General features: G+C 52.0%; 1 protein-coding gene across 3 annotated transcripts in view; it reads left to right on the forward strand.

Moving 5' to 3' along the window:
* The window catches only part of Il4r (interleukin 4 receptor), a 29323-nt gene extending 19819 nt beyond the window's left edge, over nt 1-9504 (forward strand). The window contains exons 7-12 of one of the 3 annotated variants that reach the window (XM_029544808.1): nt 1051-1207; nt 1539-1652; nt 2501-2600; nt 4364-4442; nt 4869-4918; nt 5264-9504. In XM_029544808.1, coding sequence (XP_029400668.1) covers nt 1649-1652; nt 2501-2600; nt 4364-4442; nt 4869-4918; nt 5264-6791 — 1761 coding nt within the window. In that variant the 5' untranslated portion in view covers nt 1051-1207; nt 1539-1648 and the 3' untranslated portion in view covers nt 6792-9504. The remainder of the gene's footprint in view (nt 1-1050; nt 1208-1538; nt 1653-2500; nt 2601-4363; nt 4443-4868; nt 4919-5263) is intronic. The other 2 variants (XM_021200003.1, XM_029544803.1) reach the window with 2 other exon arrangements.
* Nucleotides 9505-16660: the final 7156 nt, after the last annotated feature.

Genomic DNA, 16660 nt, shown 5'->3' on the forward strand with positions numbered 1-16660 from the left:
GGCAGACAGGCAGGCAGACAGACAGGCAGACAGACAGGCAGACAGGCAGGCAGACAGGCAGGAAGGCAGGCAGGCAGACAGGCAGGAACACACGAGCATACATCCACTTTCGTAATATCCCCTGAGAACATTCCCCTGACTCCCCGCTCTCACACTAGGCTCCACCATTCCCCAGTAGCTCCACTCTAGGGAGCCAGCCTTTACCACATGGACCAGAGAACATTCTGGATCCAGACCACAGTGTCAGGAAGAAGACTCATCCCTGCCATCTTAGAAAGTGGGCTTTTGGGCCACACCTGCCTTCCAGCTGGGAACACATGAGATTATGATTATGAGTAGTCACTTCATACTGGGCACACTCTTGGTCACATTTGCTATTGTGTGTTGTTCATGGTGACCGTTGTAAGTGCATAGATAGGCGTAGAGTTGAGCTGGGTATAGTGGCCCATGCCTGTAATCACAGCTCTCAAGAGACGGAGATGGGGGGGTGGCAGGGGTGGGGGGAGAGTTCTTGACTAGCCTGGGTTACATAGACCCTTTCAAACAACAATAGCAAACATACAAAATCCTTCTACCCTCCTTCCCCTCTCAAAAAAAATAATTTCTACACAGCAGGTGTCATCAGATAGATGAAGGCAGGTGCCAATAGTGGCTGTCTGGCCCCTGCTTTAGAAACTGGTGGAGGTCATTTCCTGCTACACTTGCCTTCCTCCCCCTCCTTCCTAGCATTCCCTCTGCAGGGATGACTGGAAACCAAAGGGTGACCCTCTGCGGTCACTTACTCAAGCTCACACAGTGTAGTCTTAGTTTATGATGTGTTCAAACCCAGTTTAATCCACTTGTCCAGATAATAGTTGCTACCAGTCATTGGAGAAGTCGGGGGAGGGTTGACAACCTCCGTTTCACTCTCCCCTTAGCAGTGGCAGGGATGTGGGAATGATCGATCCCATTTCCAGCACTGAGGGAGTACCCAGGGCAGTAGCCAGGCTGGGAACCGACATGTGTGCCTGCCAGCTCTGTATTCATATGTCCCTGTCTTCCTTCCTTCAGTTCATAGTCTATAATGTGACCTACAAGGAACCCAGGCTGAGCTTCCCGATCAACATCCTGACGTCAGGGCTGTACTATAGGGCACGTGTGAGGGTCAAAGTGCAGACGTTCACGGGCACCTGGAGTGAGTGGAGTCCTGACATCACGTGGTACAACCGTAAGTGTCAGGGTCTTGGGCTGTGAGAATCTTTACAGCCGTGTATATTCTCTGTTCAGAAATTCCCTCTGGCTGACCTCAGCATTTGCGATTCTAGGATGCCTCTAACTATACATCCTTGTGACTGTGGTATGGTGATTAGAGGGCTGCACTTTCTGTGGTTGTCACTGTTCAGTGCCACAGACTGACTGAGTCTTCTTTCTGTACAGCATGCAGTAGCTGGATAGTCAGGACTGGGAAAGGTGTGTGAGGTTGACTCGGTGGTACCGCCGAGGAGGAGAAGGGCTCGTCCGGAACAGGCATGATGTACAGCACGCATTGTTTTTTTCAGCAAGTAATGAAAATCTGTGACTGTGTGACCTTGGGGGCTCCAGTGGTGAGGAGAACTCACGGGACTCCTGGAGCAGTGTAGCTGGCGTGTCAAAAGCAGAAACGCAGGAGATGGGTCAGTGCCATGAGGCCCTGAGTTTAAATCCCCAGAGCCCACGGAAAAGACTTGCGCAGTAGCATGCATGCGTAATCCTGATGGAGAAATTAGGAGAAGCTGGTGGCCAGCTAGCCTGAGCAGATGGTGAAAACAGAGCAGCTGAAGCGTGTGTGTGTGTGTGTATGTGTGTGTGTGTGTGTGTGTGTGTATGTGTGTGTGATCACACACTCCTGTGCTCCTCAGATCCTAACATATGCATCTCGAACAAAAGATTAAAAATCGATTAAATCCCACACGTGAAAACAGAGAAACCAGGTAGATCCAGATGAAAGCAAAAGCCAGGAAGGAAAGCAGGCAGAGGGCAGGGGTGGAGGAGAGGGTGGGAGAGGATGACGTCGAGAAATCTCAGCGGCTGCGAACAAGGAAGAGACTCCAGTGCTTGCACTGGATGTGTGATCTTTTAAACCACTTGGTCCTTTTAGCCCGTGGGAAAAGCCCATTTCTAGCTCTGCTGAACAGAGGAGAACCCCAAGGGAGCAGCCAACTTGTCTTGGGTCACTCAGGAAGGACTTAGTAGAGGCTGGCTTTGAACTCCAGCCTCCAAGACGCTTGACCTCTGAGCTTTGGGAAAACAAGAGAGACAGCTTCAGGCTGTTGTGATCTGGACTTGGATCAGGGACAGTGAGGACAGGGACAGGGATGAGTGTGATAAGGGCTTGGTGTGTAAGAGGGAGAGTGGGGGAGACAGGTGGGAGGGCTATCTGTAGCCAGGTCACCAAGGGCCCCAGGGGGACCCCCAGTGCGGAATGCCGGACTGCACGTGACGCAGGGCGGCCTCTGGGTTCATGACTCTACTCTCTTTGCAGACTTCCAGCCACCCCTGATACAGCGCCTCCCACTGGGGGTCACCATCTCCTGCCTCTGCATCCTCCTGTTTTGCTTGTTCTGTTACTTCAGCATTACCAAGTGAGTTCCTGCTTTGGCTGGTGTCTCTGCCTGACCCTTCTGCAGTGCTCTCAGAGGTCACAGTCACTGTGCTGGCTGAGAAAAGGCTGGAAGTGTGGCTTGCGGGGCAGGGCGGGGTAGGGAGGGGCAAGGCAGGGCAGCCTGTGGCTGGAGGCTTCTCCACAGTGGCTGTGCTCTGGAGAAAAGAGAGCCAGGTTGGGGGCAGTAATGGTGGCTGCTCTGGAGAGAAGGAGCTGGCTTGGGGCTAGGGAGAGGTTGTTTGGGACATAGAGGATATGGGAGCTCTGTTCCTCTCAATGCCCGTGGTATGGTCCCGGCACTGGGCATGTGGTGGGAGCCGAGGAACTTGAGCAGATGCTGTGAATATAATAGGATGTGAGTGAGACCCAGCGGTGGTGCTTGCTGGCTGGTAGCAGTTGCTGGCAGGTGGCTGGTCAGCTGCCCCATAACCTGGGCTCCTCTGTGGGCTCAGAGTGACCATGAGAACAAGACCCCCAGAAGAGCCTGGGCAGGGCTGGTAGAGGGGCAAGACTCCCTTCTGGTGAGTTCTGCTTTGCAGTCTCAGGCCCAGAGCCAGGTCCTTTGAGAAGTGAGATTAGAAGTCACTTCGGATCAGTGCCGTGCAGGTGCCCGCGCCCGGCTAAGTGCAGGGAATGCCAGAGCCTCTCCTCTCCGTGGCTTGCCACTCATGCCCTCGTCAGTCACCCGGGGCTAGGCACTACTGTTCTGACGCAGAGTTTCTCAGTGTCCTGTTGCCCTCCCCTTCTCCCACCCAATGCCCCTGCACCCCGCAACCTGCAGTTCTCAAAGGCTCATGGCATGGCATGTTCTTCCACGGAGTCTTAGCCATGTCCCCACCCTGGACGTTCTGTCCCTTCACCTTTTCTGGGCTGTTCCCTGCAACCCCAATCCTGCTTCTCTCTCCTACATTTCTCTCTTAGACAATGCGGTCGTCTTGTTTGGTTTGAATTGTTTTGGAGCCCAGGGTCTGATGCTTGCCACCCTATCTCTTTGCTCCACTCTAGCCTCCTGCTTACCTTTGCGTGGAGACGGGGTCTTGCCAAGTTACCTAGGCTGGACTCCAACTCTCCTCAGCCTAGGAAGGCCTGACACTTTGACTCCTCCTGCCCCGTGTCCTGAGTGGCGGGGATGAATCGCGGTCACCATCCCTGGCTGTGGATTTTGCTCATCAGCCACGTGATCGTGCCTGCATTTGCTTCTTGTTTCTCTTGAAGGCGACCCACGGGGGCTTCTCCAGTGGCTGTTTTTCTGGCTTAGTCCCTGTGGCCCTAGTACCTTGATGCTCAGAAAATACTATGGGAAGATGGAAGAATGAAAGCCATAGGGGCCAGTCAGCCCAGGAAGAAAGGGAATGCCTGCTTCTGTATGCATTCCTCAGACCTCTCAGGCCTGTTAAAGCAAGCATGGTCGAATGACCCCCTGCTCCTAAAAAGGGACTCTTGAGGGAGCAGGGCCCTTGCCGTACAGCTTGAATCTTTGCTTGTGCCCTGGAGCCAGAGGCAACCTCCTCAGAGACTGCCATAGTGTGGGTCTGCCAAGCAGCCCTGCCAGTATCAGACCCTCCCTGGGCACCATTCAGAATGGTGGTGGTGATGGACGGTTAGGACCAAGATTGTTGTTGCATATCCAAATTGGGATCAGTGTGCTCTTTGTGCCCTGGGAGGAGTGCCGGCCAGGACACTTGGAAGAGTACCTTGGCCACTGTACATTTGGAGACCAACCCACTTCCTTTCCACCCTCAGGATTAAGAAGATATGGTGGGACCAGATTCCCACCCCAGCACGCAGTCCCTTGGTGGCCATCATCATTCAGGATGCACAGGTAAGAGGATGCAGGTGTTGCATAGCATGACTCCCAGCCATGGGTAGGGTGGATGGGTTAGAGGGGCAAACAGCCAGGGGTAAGCAGGTTGGTGCACGGGTGGTAACAAAGCCTATGCCCACATCTGTGTGGGCCCAGTGGTATTATTTCTACCATGTTCTGCTGGTCACTGTGAGTCCTGTGGCCAGATCAGAACGTCAAGGATGGCACAGGCAAGCTGGAGCATCTAAGGGCATTTGCTATCTCTGATGCCCTTTCACTGCTGTGGGTGGCGGGGAGGGCAGAGGCTGAGACTCCCAGACCTCTGTGGGGCCTGTGTGGATCTCAGCTCTCTAGGCATTGTTGCTGTCTGTGAAAATACTGAGCCTTCTGTAACTGGGTTGTGCTGGCAGGCGGCACCCCCCACTGATTGGCTGTCTATTTTAGGTGCCCCTCTGGGATAAGCAGACCCGAAGCCAGGAGTCAACCAAGTGCCCGTATGTATCTGAACTTGAACTTGGGTCATAGTTTTTTGTGGGTTTGTGTGAGAATGTGATAGTTACTCGGCTGGTGGCAATCAATTCCCCTTCCCTGCTCCCCACCCCCGGACACAATTGCCTTCTGCCTTCTCTCTTCCTGGTCTCAAGGGGGGTAAGGGGGGCAGTCATAGGTGGCTGAGTCTTCATTCTGCAGCAAGAACAGGCTAAGTATTGATTTTAAAGTCAGAAACCACATCTATAATACCCCAATATCAATACAGGGTGATTCCATGCAGGATTCTGAAGGATGAATAGGAGTTTTTAAAATGTGGCAAAACCTAACCCTAAGCGCTACCTCTGCAGGCGCTGGAAGACTTGTCTAGCCAAGCTGCTGCCCTGCTTGCTGGAGCACAGAGTAAAGAAGAAGACAGAATTCCCGAAGGCTGCCCCAACCAAGTCTCTCCAGAGTCCTGGAAAGGCAATCTGGTGTCCTATGGAGGTCAGCAGGACCGTCCTCTGGCCAGAGAATGTTAATGTCAGTGTGGTGCGCTGTATGGAGCTGTTTGAGGCCCCCGTACAGAGTGTGGAGGAGGAAGAAGATGAGACGGTCAAAGGGGACCTGAGCATGTCACCTGAGAACAGCGGAGGCGGCTTCCAGGAGAGCCAGGCAGACATCATGGCCCGGCTCACTGAGAACCTGTTTTCGGACTTGTTGGAGGCTGAGAATGGGGGCCTTGGCCAGTCAGGCTTGGCAGAGTCATGCTCCCCTCTGCCTTCAGGAAGTGGGCAGGCTTCTGTGTCCTGGACCTGCTTCCCTGTGGGGCCCAGTGAGGAGGCCACAGGCCAGGTCACAGAGCAGCCTTCACACCCAGGCCCTCTTTCAGGCAGCCCAGCCCAGAGTGCACCTACCCTGGCTTGCACACAGGTCCCACTTGTCCTTGCAGACAATCCTGCCTACCGGAGTTTTAGTGACTGCTGCAGCCCGGCCCCAGATCCTGGAGAGCTGGCTCCAGAGCAGCAGCAGGCCACACATCTGGAAGAAGAGGTCCCTCGAAGCCTGGCTGTCCTCCGTTCTTCAGGACCACCAATGCAGCAAGTGGAGAGCTGGGAGCAGATTCTTCACATGAGTGTCCTGCAGCATGGGGCAGCTGCTGGCTCTGCCCCAGCCCCTGCCGGTGGCTACCAGGACTTTGTGCAGGCAGTGAAGCAGGGTGCTGTTCAGGAGCCTGGGGTGCCTGGTGCCGGGCCTTCCGGAGACCCCGGTTACAAGGCCTTCTCGAGCCTGCTTGGCAGCAATGGTGTCCGCACGGACACAGCAGCAGCGGGGACTGATAGTGGGCATGGAGGCTACAAGCCCTTCCAGAATCCTGTTCCTAACCAGTCCCCGAGCTCCGTGCCCTTATTTACTTTCGGACTAGACACAGAGCTGCCGCCCAGTCCTCTGAACTCAGACCCACCCCAAAGCACCCCAGAATGCCTTGGTCTGGAGCTGGGGCTCAAAGGAGGTGACTGGCTGAAGGCCCCTCCTCCTGCAGATCAGGTGCCCAAGCCCTTCGGGGATGACCTGGGCTTTGGCATTGTGTACTCGTCCCTCACCTGCCACTTGTGCGGCCACCTGAAGCAACACCACAGCCCGGAGGAAGGAGGCCAGAGCCCTGTCCTTGCTAGCCCTGGCTGTGGCTGCTGCTACGATGACAGATCACCATCCCTGGGGAGCCTCTCGGGGGCCTTGGAAAGCTGTCCTGAGGGAATGCCACCAGAAGCCAACATCATGTCAGCACCCAAGACACCCTCAAACTTGTCAGGGGAGGGAAAGGGCCCTGGTCACTCTCCTGTTCCCAGCCAGACCACTGAGGTGCCTGTGGGCACCCTGGGCATTGCTGTTTCTTAGGTGAGTGGGTGAGTGAGTGAGTGGGTGAGTGAGTGTGCTATTGTTGCTGAGATCTGAGCTGAGACCAGGGTTCCTCCAAGCCAGGGAAGTACTTCCTGCGAGACAGCCCAGCTGGCAGGCTTCCCAGGAACCCAGAGAATGGTGAATTGAAGATGTGAACTTTGCCTGACCCTGGACGCTCGGAGCCTGACTGTCTCCTCTTCCACTGGCCTGGGCTCTCCTCTCTCACGAAGGATGCAGGGGCTCCCTGTTCTTGGTCCCACAGCAGTGCTGACTTCCCTAAGTCCCGGGCTCTCCTAGCTGTCGTCCTACCTGCTCGGGCCCATTTTATCCACTGAATACACCTGTCACTCAAGGCTCTCAGCAGTCCCGCCATAGCTACTGCACGCTCCCAGCTGGAAGCTGGGCCTAGAAACTCACAGATGGCCTGGCAGTGGCATGAGAGGCCCTAAAAATGAGTGGAAATTTTAATTCGAGAGAGGACATTCATTGAACAGCCAGGACTGGGACTCGAGGCAGAGCCTGCTCTCCTCGCTTCGCTCAGTTGTGGAAAGCAACGAGGACACAAACTTGATTGCCCAAAGTCACTGCCAGTCACCCACATATGACCAGAAGCCAAGGCTCCTGGGATGTGGAAGATAAACACAGCTGCTGGGTGGCAGGGCCCAGTGGGCACCACCGCTGGCAGCCAGGGCGAGAGACCATGAGGGAACTGTGGGGCTGGTCCTGGTTGGTGGTCAGGTGGTAGGGATGGCAGACGCCTGACTGCAGTCTGACTGCGTTCTGGAAGACAGGACCAGGCTCAGCACTGTCTGTGCACGTCCCCACTATTGCGACACCTAGTCTGTTTGCACGGAGGACAGGACAGGTCACATGGAGCTTTATGTCAATAAAGATCTTGTCAGTTTTCCTTTATTGCACACACGCCAAGCCCACAGTGCACGACGGCTGAAATGTGAAGGCATGGGGGTGGGGGGAGACAAGGCCCCAGCAGTTGGTTTAAGGGAATGACATGGGAATGGGGCAGAGCTGTGGCTATTCCATCCCTCATCCTTACCCTCCTGCTGCCACAGCTTGTGCCCATGTGTGCCTGTTCAGAGGAGGGAGTGGAGGACCTTTCCAGGGCAGGGGTCCTCCTCTGTCCCTCACCTTTAGGCTAGAGATGTTGGATGTTCCTTAGCACACAGAAGGCGTGATGCTGGCCGCTAAGTGTTGCTGAATGTGGCCAGGCATTGACATCAGTAGGCCCCATATCTTAGGCAAGGGAATTGGGGTGTGGCAACCTGCCAGATCAGCACAGAACTTGAATATGATGTTCAGAAGGAGAGACAGAGAGAGACAGATCGCTTAGGGAGGCTCGAAGGAGGCCACTTTTGAAATGAGCTCGTGGTATCTGCAAAAAGCCAGGAAGAACACAGAGCATGCAGCAGGCGACTCATGTGTGAAATTTGAAGCACGGGGATCTGGTGTGGTCACAGCCTCAGAGATGAGGGTCCTGGTGTGATGGGGACGGGTATGCAGTTAGATACTGGCGTACCTTAGTTCTGCCTCCTGAGAGTAGAAGCCAGCCTCAGACGTTCACCTCTCAGAACCTTGTCTTTTCAAAGACAACGTCCCACTGTGGCTCAGATGGGCCTCCAGCAACACCCGGTCTCCTGAGTGCTAGGATCACAGATGTGTGCTGCTACACCCAGCTTCCCAGAACTGTCTTACCACAGCCCCAAGCAGGGGAGGAGAGGAAATGGAGCCATCCAAGATCTACCTCCTGTGGGCGTCCCTCTTGCCTGGCTGAAGGAGAAGTCTGGGTTTAAAATCCCCATTGCTCAGACTTGCATCCTGGAGGGAAATGACTCCCACAGGAATGAGCTGGCTGTCCCAAGGAAACTTCCCACTGTTGGAACTTCCTCTGTAAAGTACCCCCTTGCAGCTGGGCATGGTGGTGCCTGTCTTTAACAGTGGTTGAGAGCCAGGGAGTTTGAGGCTTAGCCTAGGCTTTTACAGTGAGATCCTGGTCAATAAACCCAGCTTCCCAGTCCAGCACTTGACCTTCAAGCTCTGACCTCTGGATTAGCCCAGGATTTGTTCACAGGTCCTCTGCCTTCCACCCTCTTCCACCACCTGCACCCGCTCCCCTCATTTGCAACCCAGGAAGCTGCTAAGATCTGTGTGGTAGCCCTGGCTCCATTACCACCCTCTTGCCATCTCCTGGGTGACTGAGAGAACTTAGGGACCAGAGTGAAAGGTACAAGCCTGAGGCACTTGGGATTCCCTGCCCTGCTGTTGCCTTGCCTCCGGTCTGCCGTCATTAATATAGGAGGTGCCAGCCTGTGCCCTCCTGGCTCCCATACTCACTAGCACCCATCGAGAGTTCCAACCCTCACTAGTCTTGTCTCTTCATTCTATTCAAGTATTTATCAAGAAACTTCTCCCTGAGAGGCAATTGTTAAATTTTCTCAGATTGTGAGCACAAATCAAAAATTTTATTTCAAATCTGCAGAAAGAGAATCAGGATTCACGGAGAAATGTGTGTGCTGGTTACATTTCGCAACTGGCAAAAGACCCAGAGAATCAGCCTATAGGAGAGGCCTGTTTTGGCTCGTGGTTCAGAGTATTCCTCCCACCACAGTGAAGATAGCATGGTGGCCTCAGGGACTCTCTGCTGTGGAAAGAACTTGCAGTGGGGCTTGTCCGTACCCTAGGGAAAGGAACTGGAAGTGGCCATCACCTTCAAGGCCCACTGGTGTCTTTCTTCTGCTAGAAAGGCCCAGGATTCAAAAGGTTCTACCATGTCCTGGAACAATGTCACCAGCTGGGGACCGGCCTGTGGGTGCACATTTTATTTCCAAACCATAGGACACTGGCTCAAAGCTCAACCCGAGGAAGGGACTTGGTAAGCAAGTGACTGTGTACAGCGGCTCTGCCCCACAGAGCTGTGTGCTGAGATAGAAGTGGCGGAGATTGCTTCCCGGGTACTCACCCTGTACCACGCACAAGTGAGTTATAAAGAAAAGAGTCTTATTTCAGTTCGTAATTCTGAGATGCTGATGGAGCCCTCGGGGAGTCAGGGCATCCCGTAGGAGAACATGTGTGTGTGCTCATGTATATGTGGGACGTGTGTGTGCTTGTGTATGTGTGTGGTGTGAGTGTGTGTTCATGTATGTCTGTGGTGTATGTGTGCTTGTGTGTGTGTGTGTATGTGCAAGCATGCTCGTGTATGCATGTGGTGAGTGTGTGTGTGCTCATGTATATGTGTGACGTGTGTGTGCTTGTATATGTGTGTGGTGTGACTGTGTGTTCATGTATGTGTATGATGTGACTGTGCTTGCATTATGTGTGGTTTGTTTGTATATGTGTGTGCTCATGTATGTGTGTGTTGTTTGTATATGTGTGTGCTCATGTATGTGTGTATATGCATGTGTACTTGTATATGTGTGTGGTGTGAGCGTGTGTCTGGTTTCTGTGTACAATCCTTATGATTCCAGGGCCTACTCTAATGAGCTTGCCTAACCCTGATCCCCTCCCAAAAGCCTCTCTAAATACCACAGTGACTAATTTCCTCCTCTTAATTGTTCTCCACAAGCATTCACATCCAGCCAAGTTTCCCAGGGGAACACACCAGATTCAAACCACACAGGAAATGCTTCCCAGTACTTAGCCAGGTTCCTTGAAATGCAGCTGGGTTTGACTGAGGTGTTGAAATTTTCACTTAAAATGAACACTTTTATTTAAGTTTATTGGCATCTAAGCTTTGTTTTTGTATGTTTTGTCAATGGCCTCCACCTAGAGAGGACGGGGAAGATCTAGAAAAGTGGAAAAAGAAAGGACCCAAAGGTTGGTGTGATGTCTGTGGAGGGTCCCGGTGGGTGATGGGCGCAGCCATCAAGGTGTTGTGAGCTGGGATTTTCCCAGCAGCCCCCTCTGTGCTGGATGCCCTGGAAGCCATGATGATGCTTTAACTTGGTGGAAGAAAACGCTGCTTTGTGCTTATTCTGGTTCCGGCCTCGTGGGCGGCCGCGGAGCGCGCGTGTCCTGTTCAACTTTTCTGACATAAATTTCCCACTTAAGTCATTAAATAAAAAAAACAAAAATAGCCCAGACCGCACGGCACGTTTTTTGCTCACCGCGGGTGCAGTGCGCGCTGTGGGTTCACAGCGCCGGTGACGTCGCGGATTTGCGGTTATACCACAGTGAGCTCAAGCGACGTCAGTGTCCGTGGGACCGTGGGCATGGCGTGACACCACTCTGGGGTAAAACGCGGGAAAAAAATGAAGGCAGGAGCAAGTGACGCCCAGCAACTCCTGTGTCCAGAGAGCCCAATGTTGCTTGGGAGGAGGGAAGAGCCGTGCTGCCCCCTGGTGGCCCGCACTGTCTCAGCACTAGCCTGCGTTCCTGAAGCTCCCCAACTGCGGCCCAAATAGGTGCAGCCCAGCTTCTACTTTTCTCCGATGATGCTCCTGCTCTGGAGAGCAGCACAGACGTTCAGGATACCCTAAACCCAACTGTCTGGCACCGGGCTAGTCTGCAACTTATCTGAGCTCACATACACATCTGTAATTGCCACCTGTCTCACGAGTCCATGGTGAGAATTAAATACATCATCACTTCAGTGAGCCCCTGGAATGGCTCTTGCACACAAAACTCTTTAAAAGCATCTGCTAAGCTTAATCTTGAGGTCCGACTGAGTGTGTCTGGACGGTGAGGGAGTGGGGCAGTAAATCATGCTCAAGGAAAATGGTATCCTTAATCCCAAGGACAGCACAGGACAAGTCCAGGATAAAATGTGCCCCACTGTCACCACCCTGTGTCTGCACATGTCCCCATCTCTCTATAGGCTATGTGCAGAGTGACTCTTTGCTGTTTTTCCTTTGCAGTGCTGGGGTAATGAACAGAGGTCCTCCCAGCAGGCAAGCACTCCACTGCGAAGCCACCCCAACCCCTCTGCCACTACATAGCACCAGCCTCTCACAGGTCCAGGTCCTCTGTCCCAGCTCCTTCCATGCAGACCCAGATCCAGGCCCTCATATAGAGCACAACTCTGTAATGTTATGACTTCGTGGTCTGGGCGCACATCTGTATTGCACACTGTCCTTTGCGTCTGTCCCTTGGGCCTCTGATGAAATCTGGCTCCTCTGACTTACTCTCCTTCTGCCCTGATTCCCAGACTATCCTTGCCTAAGTCACTCTACATGCTTGTTCGTCCTTTGCTACCACGGACCACAGGCCACCCTGACAGTCCTCCTTAATCAGGAAAGGCAGCAGGAGAAAGTCCTTTGCCATCTTCTTTCCACTCTGCGTGTAATGTATGTTGCTTTGTCATCCATGCTGTGGTCATGAAGAGACAGTATTGAGATGGAAGATAAAGGCAAACGAGGTGCGGCAGAGAGGAAAAAGTCCTCGAACGCATCATCGAATCATGGAACCCTGCCTCTTGAGTCTAAAGCCGTGTGCTTTTGTTTAAACAGAAATTCTTTTGCAATGGGAACCCAATCTTCAGTGTGGTAGTGGATGGAACAAGGAACTCTGAAGGTAGGCATGCCCTAGTTCCTGGAACCTGTGCACATGTTTATACTTTCAGGGAAGCGATGAATGTTACAGTCAGAATAAAAAGTACAGTACCAACCCAGGGGCCTCTTTCTTCCCTACAGCCACAGGGTGGTGGTGGGGGTGGGGGGACAGGGGAATGAGGTCCACTTCAGTCTCTTCCTCCTCCTTTGGATTTCTTCTTCCTCTTTCTTCTTTTACTCTCCCATCCTCTTCCTCCTCTTTTCCCTCTTCCTCCTCTCTTCCTTTTTCTTCTGCCACCTCTTCACCCACTAAGTTAATTACAATCCTTTTTAAATCTAGTCCTACTGAGACAGGTACCATGGCTTGTAAATGAATGATGGATGGACTGATGTCTCCCACTGTCTCTTCTCAGTGCCCTTGTGTAAACCCCAGAGCCACCCACAGCAGCTGCTGGGCATCTTCACAGCCAGTGTTCAGCCATGTCAGCAGCCCAGCTGGCACACATCATTATCTCATGTCACATGTACAACCACAATTATGGGTGCTACGGACCCTTCCTCCTCCTCTTCCAGTGGGTCTTCTCCTCTGAGGTGGGCTGCAGTGCTGAGCCTTCTGACTATGGCCACACTGCCACAGAATCATGGAGCCTGAACATAGTAGCTGCTTACCAAAACTGTCTTGAAGCAGAACTGGACCTCTGGTGGAGTGAGTGCAGAACTCATCGTGGCTCTCTGGCTCTCTCTTCTTGAGCCCTCTCTCAGTTCTCCTCTGCTGATCATCCACCAGGGTGGTACAGGAGTCACAGCAGGGAGTGTGGGTTTCTGTTTCGGTTGTCTGCACTTCCCTCCGGTTTATGGTAAAGATACCATTTTTCCATCTTGGGGAGATGAAGTTTCTTTTGAAAATAAAGTTAGTTAAATAAAACACTCAAAACATTTTTTTTTTAGGTCTAGAGACTAATAACAGAAAAAGTGTAACTAGGGGGTTGGGAGACAGCTCTTAGGGCAAAGTGCTTGCTAAACAAGCCAGAGAACCCGACTTCAGATCCTCAGGACCCATGTAGAACTCCAGATGGTACCATGCACCTGTGACCCCAGTATGAGGGAAGTAGCAACAGGAACATCCCGGGGACACCGACAGCCAGGTTTGGAGTCAGTGAGCTCCAGGTTCAGTAAGAGACCCTGACTCAAGAAGTCAGGTGCAGAGCCATTGAAAAAGACAATATTGACCTCTGGCCTTCACAGGAATGTACAGGGGCACCCATACATGTGAGTGTACACAAGGACACCCATATTCACGGAGAGAGAGCACGCACACAGGTACAGCGTGCAGCTGTGCACACAGGAAGCAAAATCCACAGCCGGGTCTCCCCACACCAAGACCCCACTCCCTCACTGCTCACCACTCCCTACTCTGTGATATGTTAACTCTTACAGCCTTAGCTAGTGTGACCCTGCCACATTATGCAGTGTTAGACCCTGGCCTCCCTAGTGGGCCTCCTTCTGCCCAGCCTCCCCACTTCTCCAGTGTCCCCTGCTTCACAGGACCCTACCCTAGCATATCACAATCTGTCCTCTTGATAACAGAGTAGCCTCCTTGGGGACCAGCTTGTAACTCCCAGTTCACAAGCTTCTGTGGACCTGATGAACTCCCCTCAATGCTCCGGCATGTGTCTCATGCTCAGCCAATCAGAGAATTTCCTTCTCTACCTGGTACAGTGGTAGCTTTGCACAGGGAGTCATGTGATTAAAGTTGACCATTGAGAACATTCTCAGAACTAGTACCGGACTTACTGGGTGCTTCCTTTGGGCTCCACAGGCTGGTAGATAACAAACCTAGTCTTCTGACCCCCCCTACAACCACCACTTTCTGTTCCCATTGAGGCTCAACTGTATGCAAATGAAACTCATCCCAGAACCCAAGCCTTCCACTTTGAAGTAATTCATCCCCTTGACCCACACATGCATAAAACCACAGTCTTGACCTTTTAAAACAAGCCAGTAAATGTACTTTATTTTATCTTGGTTCAGGGTCTTCCCATGGAGCCAGGTTGTGCTGGGAACATGCTCTTGCTCCTGCCTCCCAAATTGTGGGATTGCAGATGTGCATCAGAATTCACCTTGAAAAGCCAGTTCTGAACCAGGGGGGGTGGCTCAGTTGAGAAGGTGCTTGCTTGCTTGCTTGCTTGCTTGCTTGCTTGCTTGCTTGCTTGCTTGCTTGCTTGCTTGCTTGCCATGTGTAAGGAGTGCATGATTCATTCCCAGCACCACATAAAAATCCAGGGTTGTGGTGGGGAGTGACAGGCAGATCCCCAGGGCTCAATAGTTAACGCTCCTAGCCAAATGGATGAGCTCCAGGTTCAGTAAGAGACTTTGTCAATCAATCAATCAATTGATCAATCAATCAAGTGGAGAGTAACTGATGAAGACATTTAGTATCAATCCTTGGTCTCTGACACGTGCACACACATTTGAACACCAGCATATACCTACACACATGTATACACACACACACATACACACACACACACACACACAGTAGTTATGTCCTTTGTAGTCACAGGACTGATGATTGAAGCAGAGATTGGTCTATTGGGGGGAGGGACACAGAAGCCTCAAGTTCCCTATGTAGCCAAGGACAACCTTGAACTTGATCCTGGTGCCTCCACCTCCTGAGTGCTTTGAGTATGGAGAGATGTGGCCTTGGTGGGTTTATGAGGTCCTGGGGACCTGCCCTAGTTTGCTGTGATTAAACACTGGCCAAAAGTAGCTTGGAGACAAAAAGGCTATTTGGCTTTTACCTCCACATCACAGTTCATCACCAAGGGAAATCAGGGCAGGGTCAAAAGTCAGGAATCTGGAGGCAGGAACTGAAGCCAAAGTCATGAAGGAGGCTCTTCCTGGCTCACTCCTCATGGCTTGCTTAGCCTGCTTTCTTTTTCAACCCAGAACCACCTATCCAGGGGTGGCACCACCTACAGTGGGCTGAGCCCTCCCACATCGATCACTAATCAAGAACATGCTGCACAAACATACAGGGCAGTCTGATGGAGGTGATTCCTCAATTGAGGGTCGGTCTTCCCAAGTAATTTCTGTCACATTAACACAAACAAACAAACAAACAAACAACCCAGAGCCTCATGAAGTTATCGTTCATTAAGATTGAATTCATGTAACAGAAAATGTACCATTTTAAGCATTAAAAATAGAGACTCCAGGGTGGTGAGTCACTATGGCAGGCACATCTGGATACAGTGGCAGGCACCTGTAATCCAGCTCTGGGGATGCAGAGACAGGAGGCTTCCTGGTACTCACTTGGCCAGCCAGTTTAATTGAACTGGGAAGCTCCAGGTTCAGTGAGAGACACTGTCTCAAAATATAAGGTGGAGAGGGGCAAGGAAAACATCAATATCAACCTTAGGCTTCCACATGCATGCACACACGCACACACATGCACAGGCACACGCATGCACACACATGCACACACGCACACACACACACAGGCACACACAGGCACACACAGGCACACACACACACACACACACACACACACACACACACACACGCCATCCAGCAGGATTTAGTATACTTACCATGAGCTTCCCATCACTGTAGAACTCCGGGACAGCTCCTTGGCAGCTCCTCCAGATGCACCACCACCCACCCATACCCAGTATCCAAAGCATCGGCTTTTCAGGCTCAGCGTCCACCGCTTTTCTGTCTGAGACTTTGAAAACAGGATTGTTCTCTCCATCTTCATGTGCATTGTTTTAACATTTATTAATTATTTTTCCTTCTTTGCTTGAGACAAGGTCTCACTGTGTCATCCAGGCTAGTCTGCGGCTCTCTCTTATTAATATACCATTTGTATAACCTCTTTGAGGGTATCACGCATGCATACCCACAGTACATTTTGATCCTATCCATCCTCAACTCCTCCCCCTGACTCCTCTCAGATTTACCCCTCACCCAAACCCACTATTTGTTGATTGGCTGATTGATTTACATTGTTGGTAACCCATCCTTATTAGACAACACTTGGATTGTGTGTGAAGGACTGTGATGGGGAGGGATGGAAAGGACTTTAGTGAAACCGATCACTTTCCACATAACAATTAATTAATGCAGAGCTAAATTGACAGTTACATGCCATAGGTGGGTACCCCGTAAAGCCATCTACAGGTTAAATCTGCTTCAGATACTTCAAGGCAAAGGAGTAGGCAGACAAAACAGAGCAGGTATGTGCACATTGACTTTCGCATGAGGCTAACAACATTTGACATCTCCAGAGGATCGTCTGAGGGTTTCCGTGAGTGGGTCCTTGCAAAGCCTGGAGAGCAGCTTTGGCTCCTTTGAAGACTCCAC

Source organism: Mus pahari, chromosome 1 (assembly GCF_900095145.1).
Source record: "Mus pahari chromosome 1, PAHARI_EIJ_v1.1, whole genome shotgun sequence".
Lineage (NCBI taxonomy): Eukaryota > Metazoa > Chordata > Mammalia > Rodentia > Muridae > Mus > Mus pahari.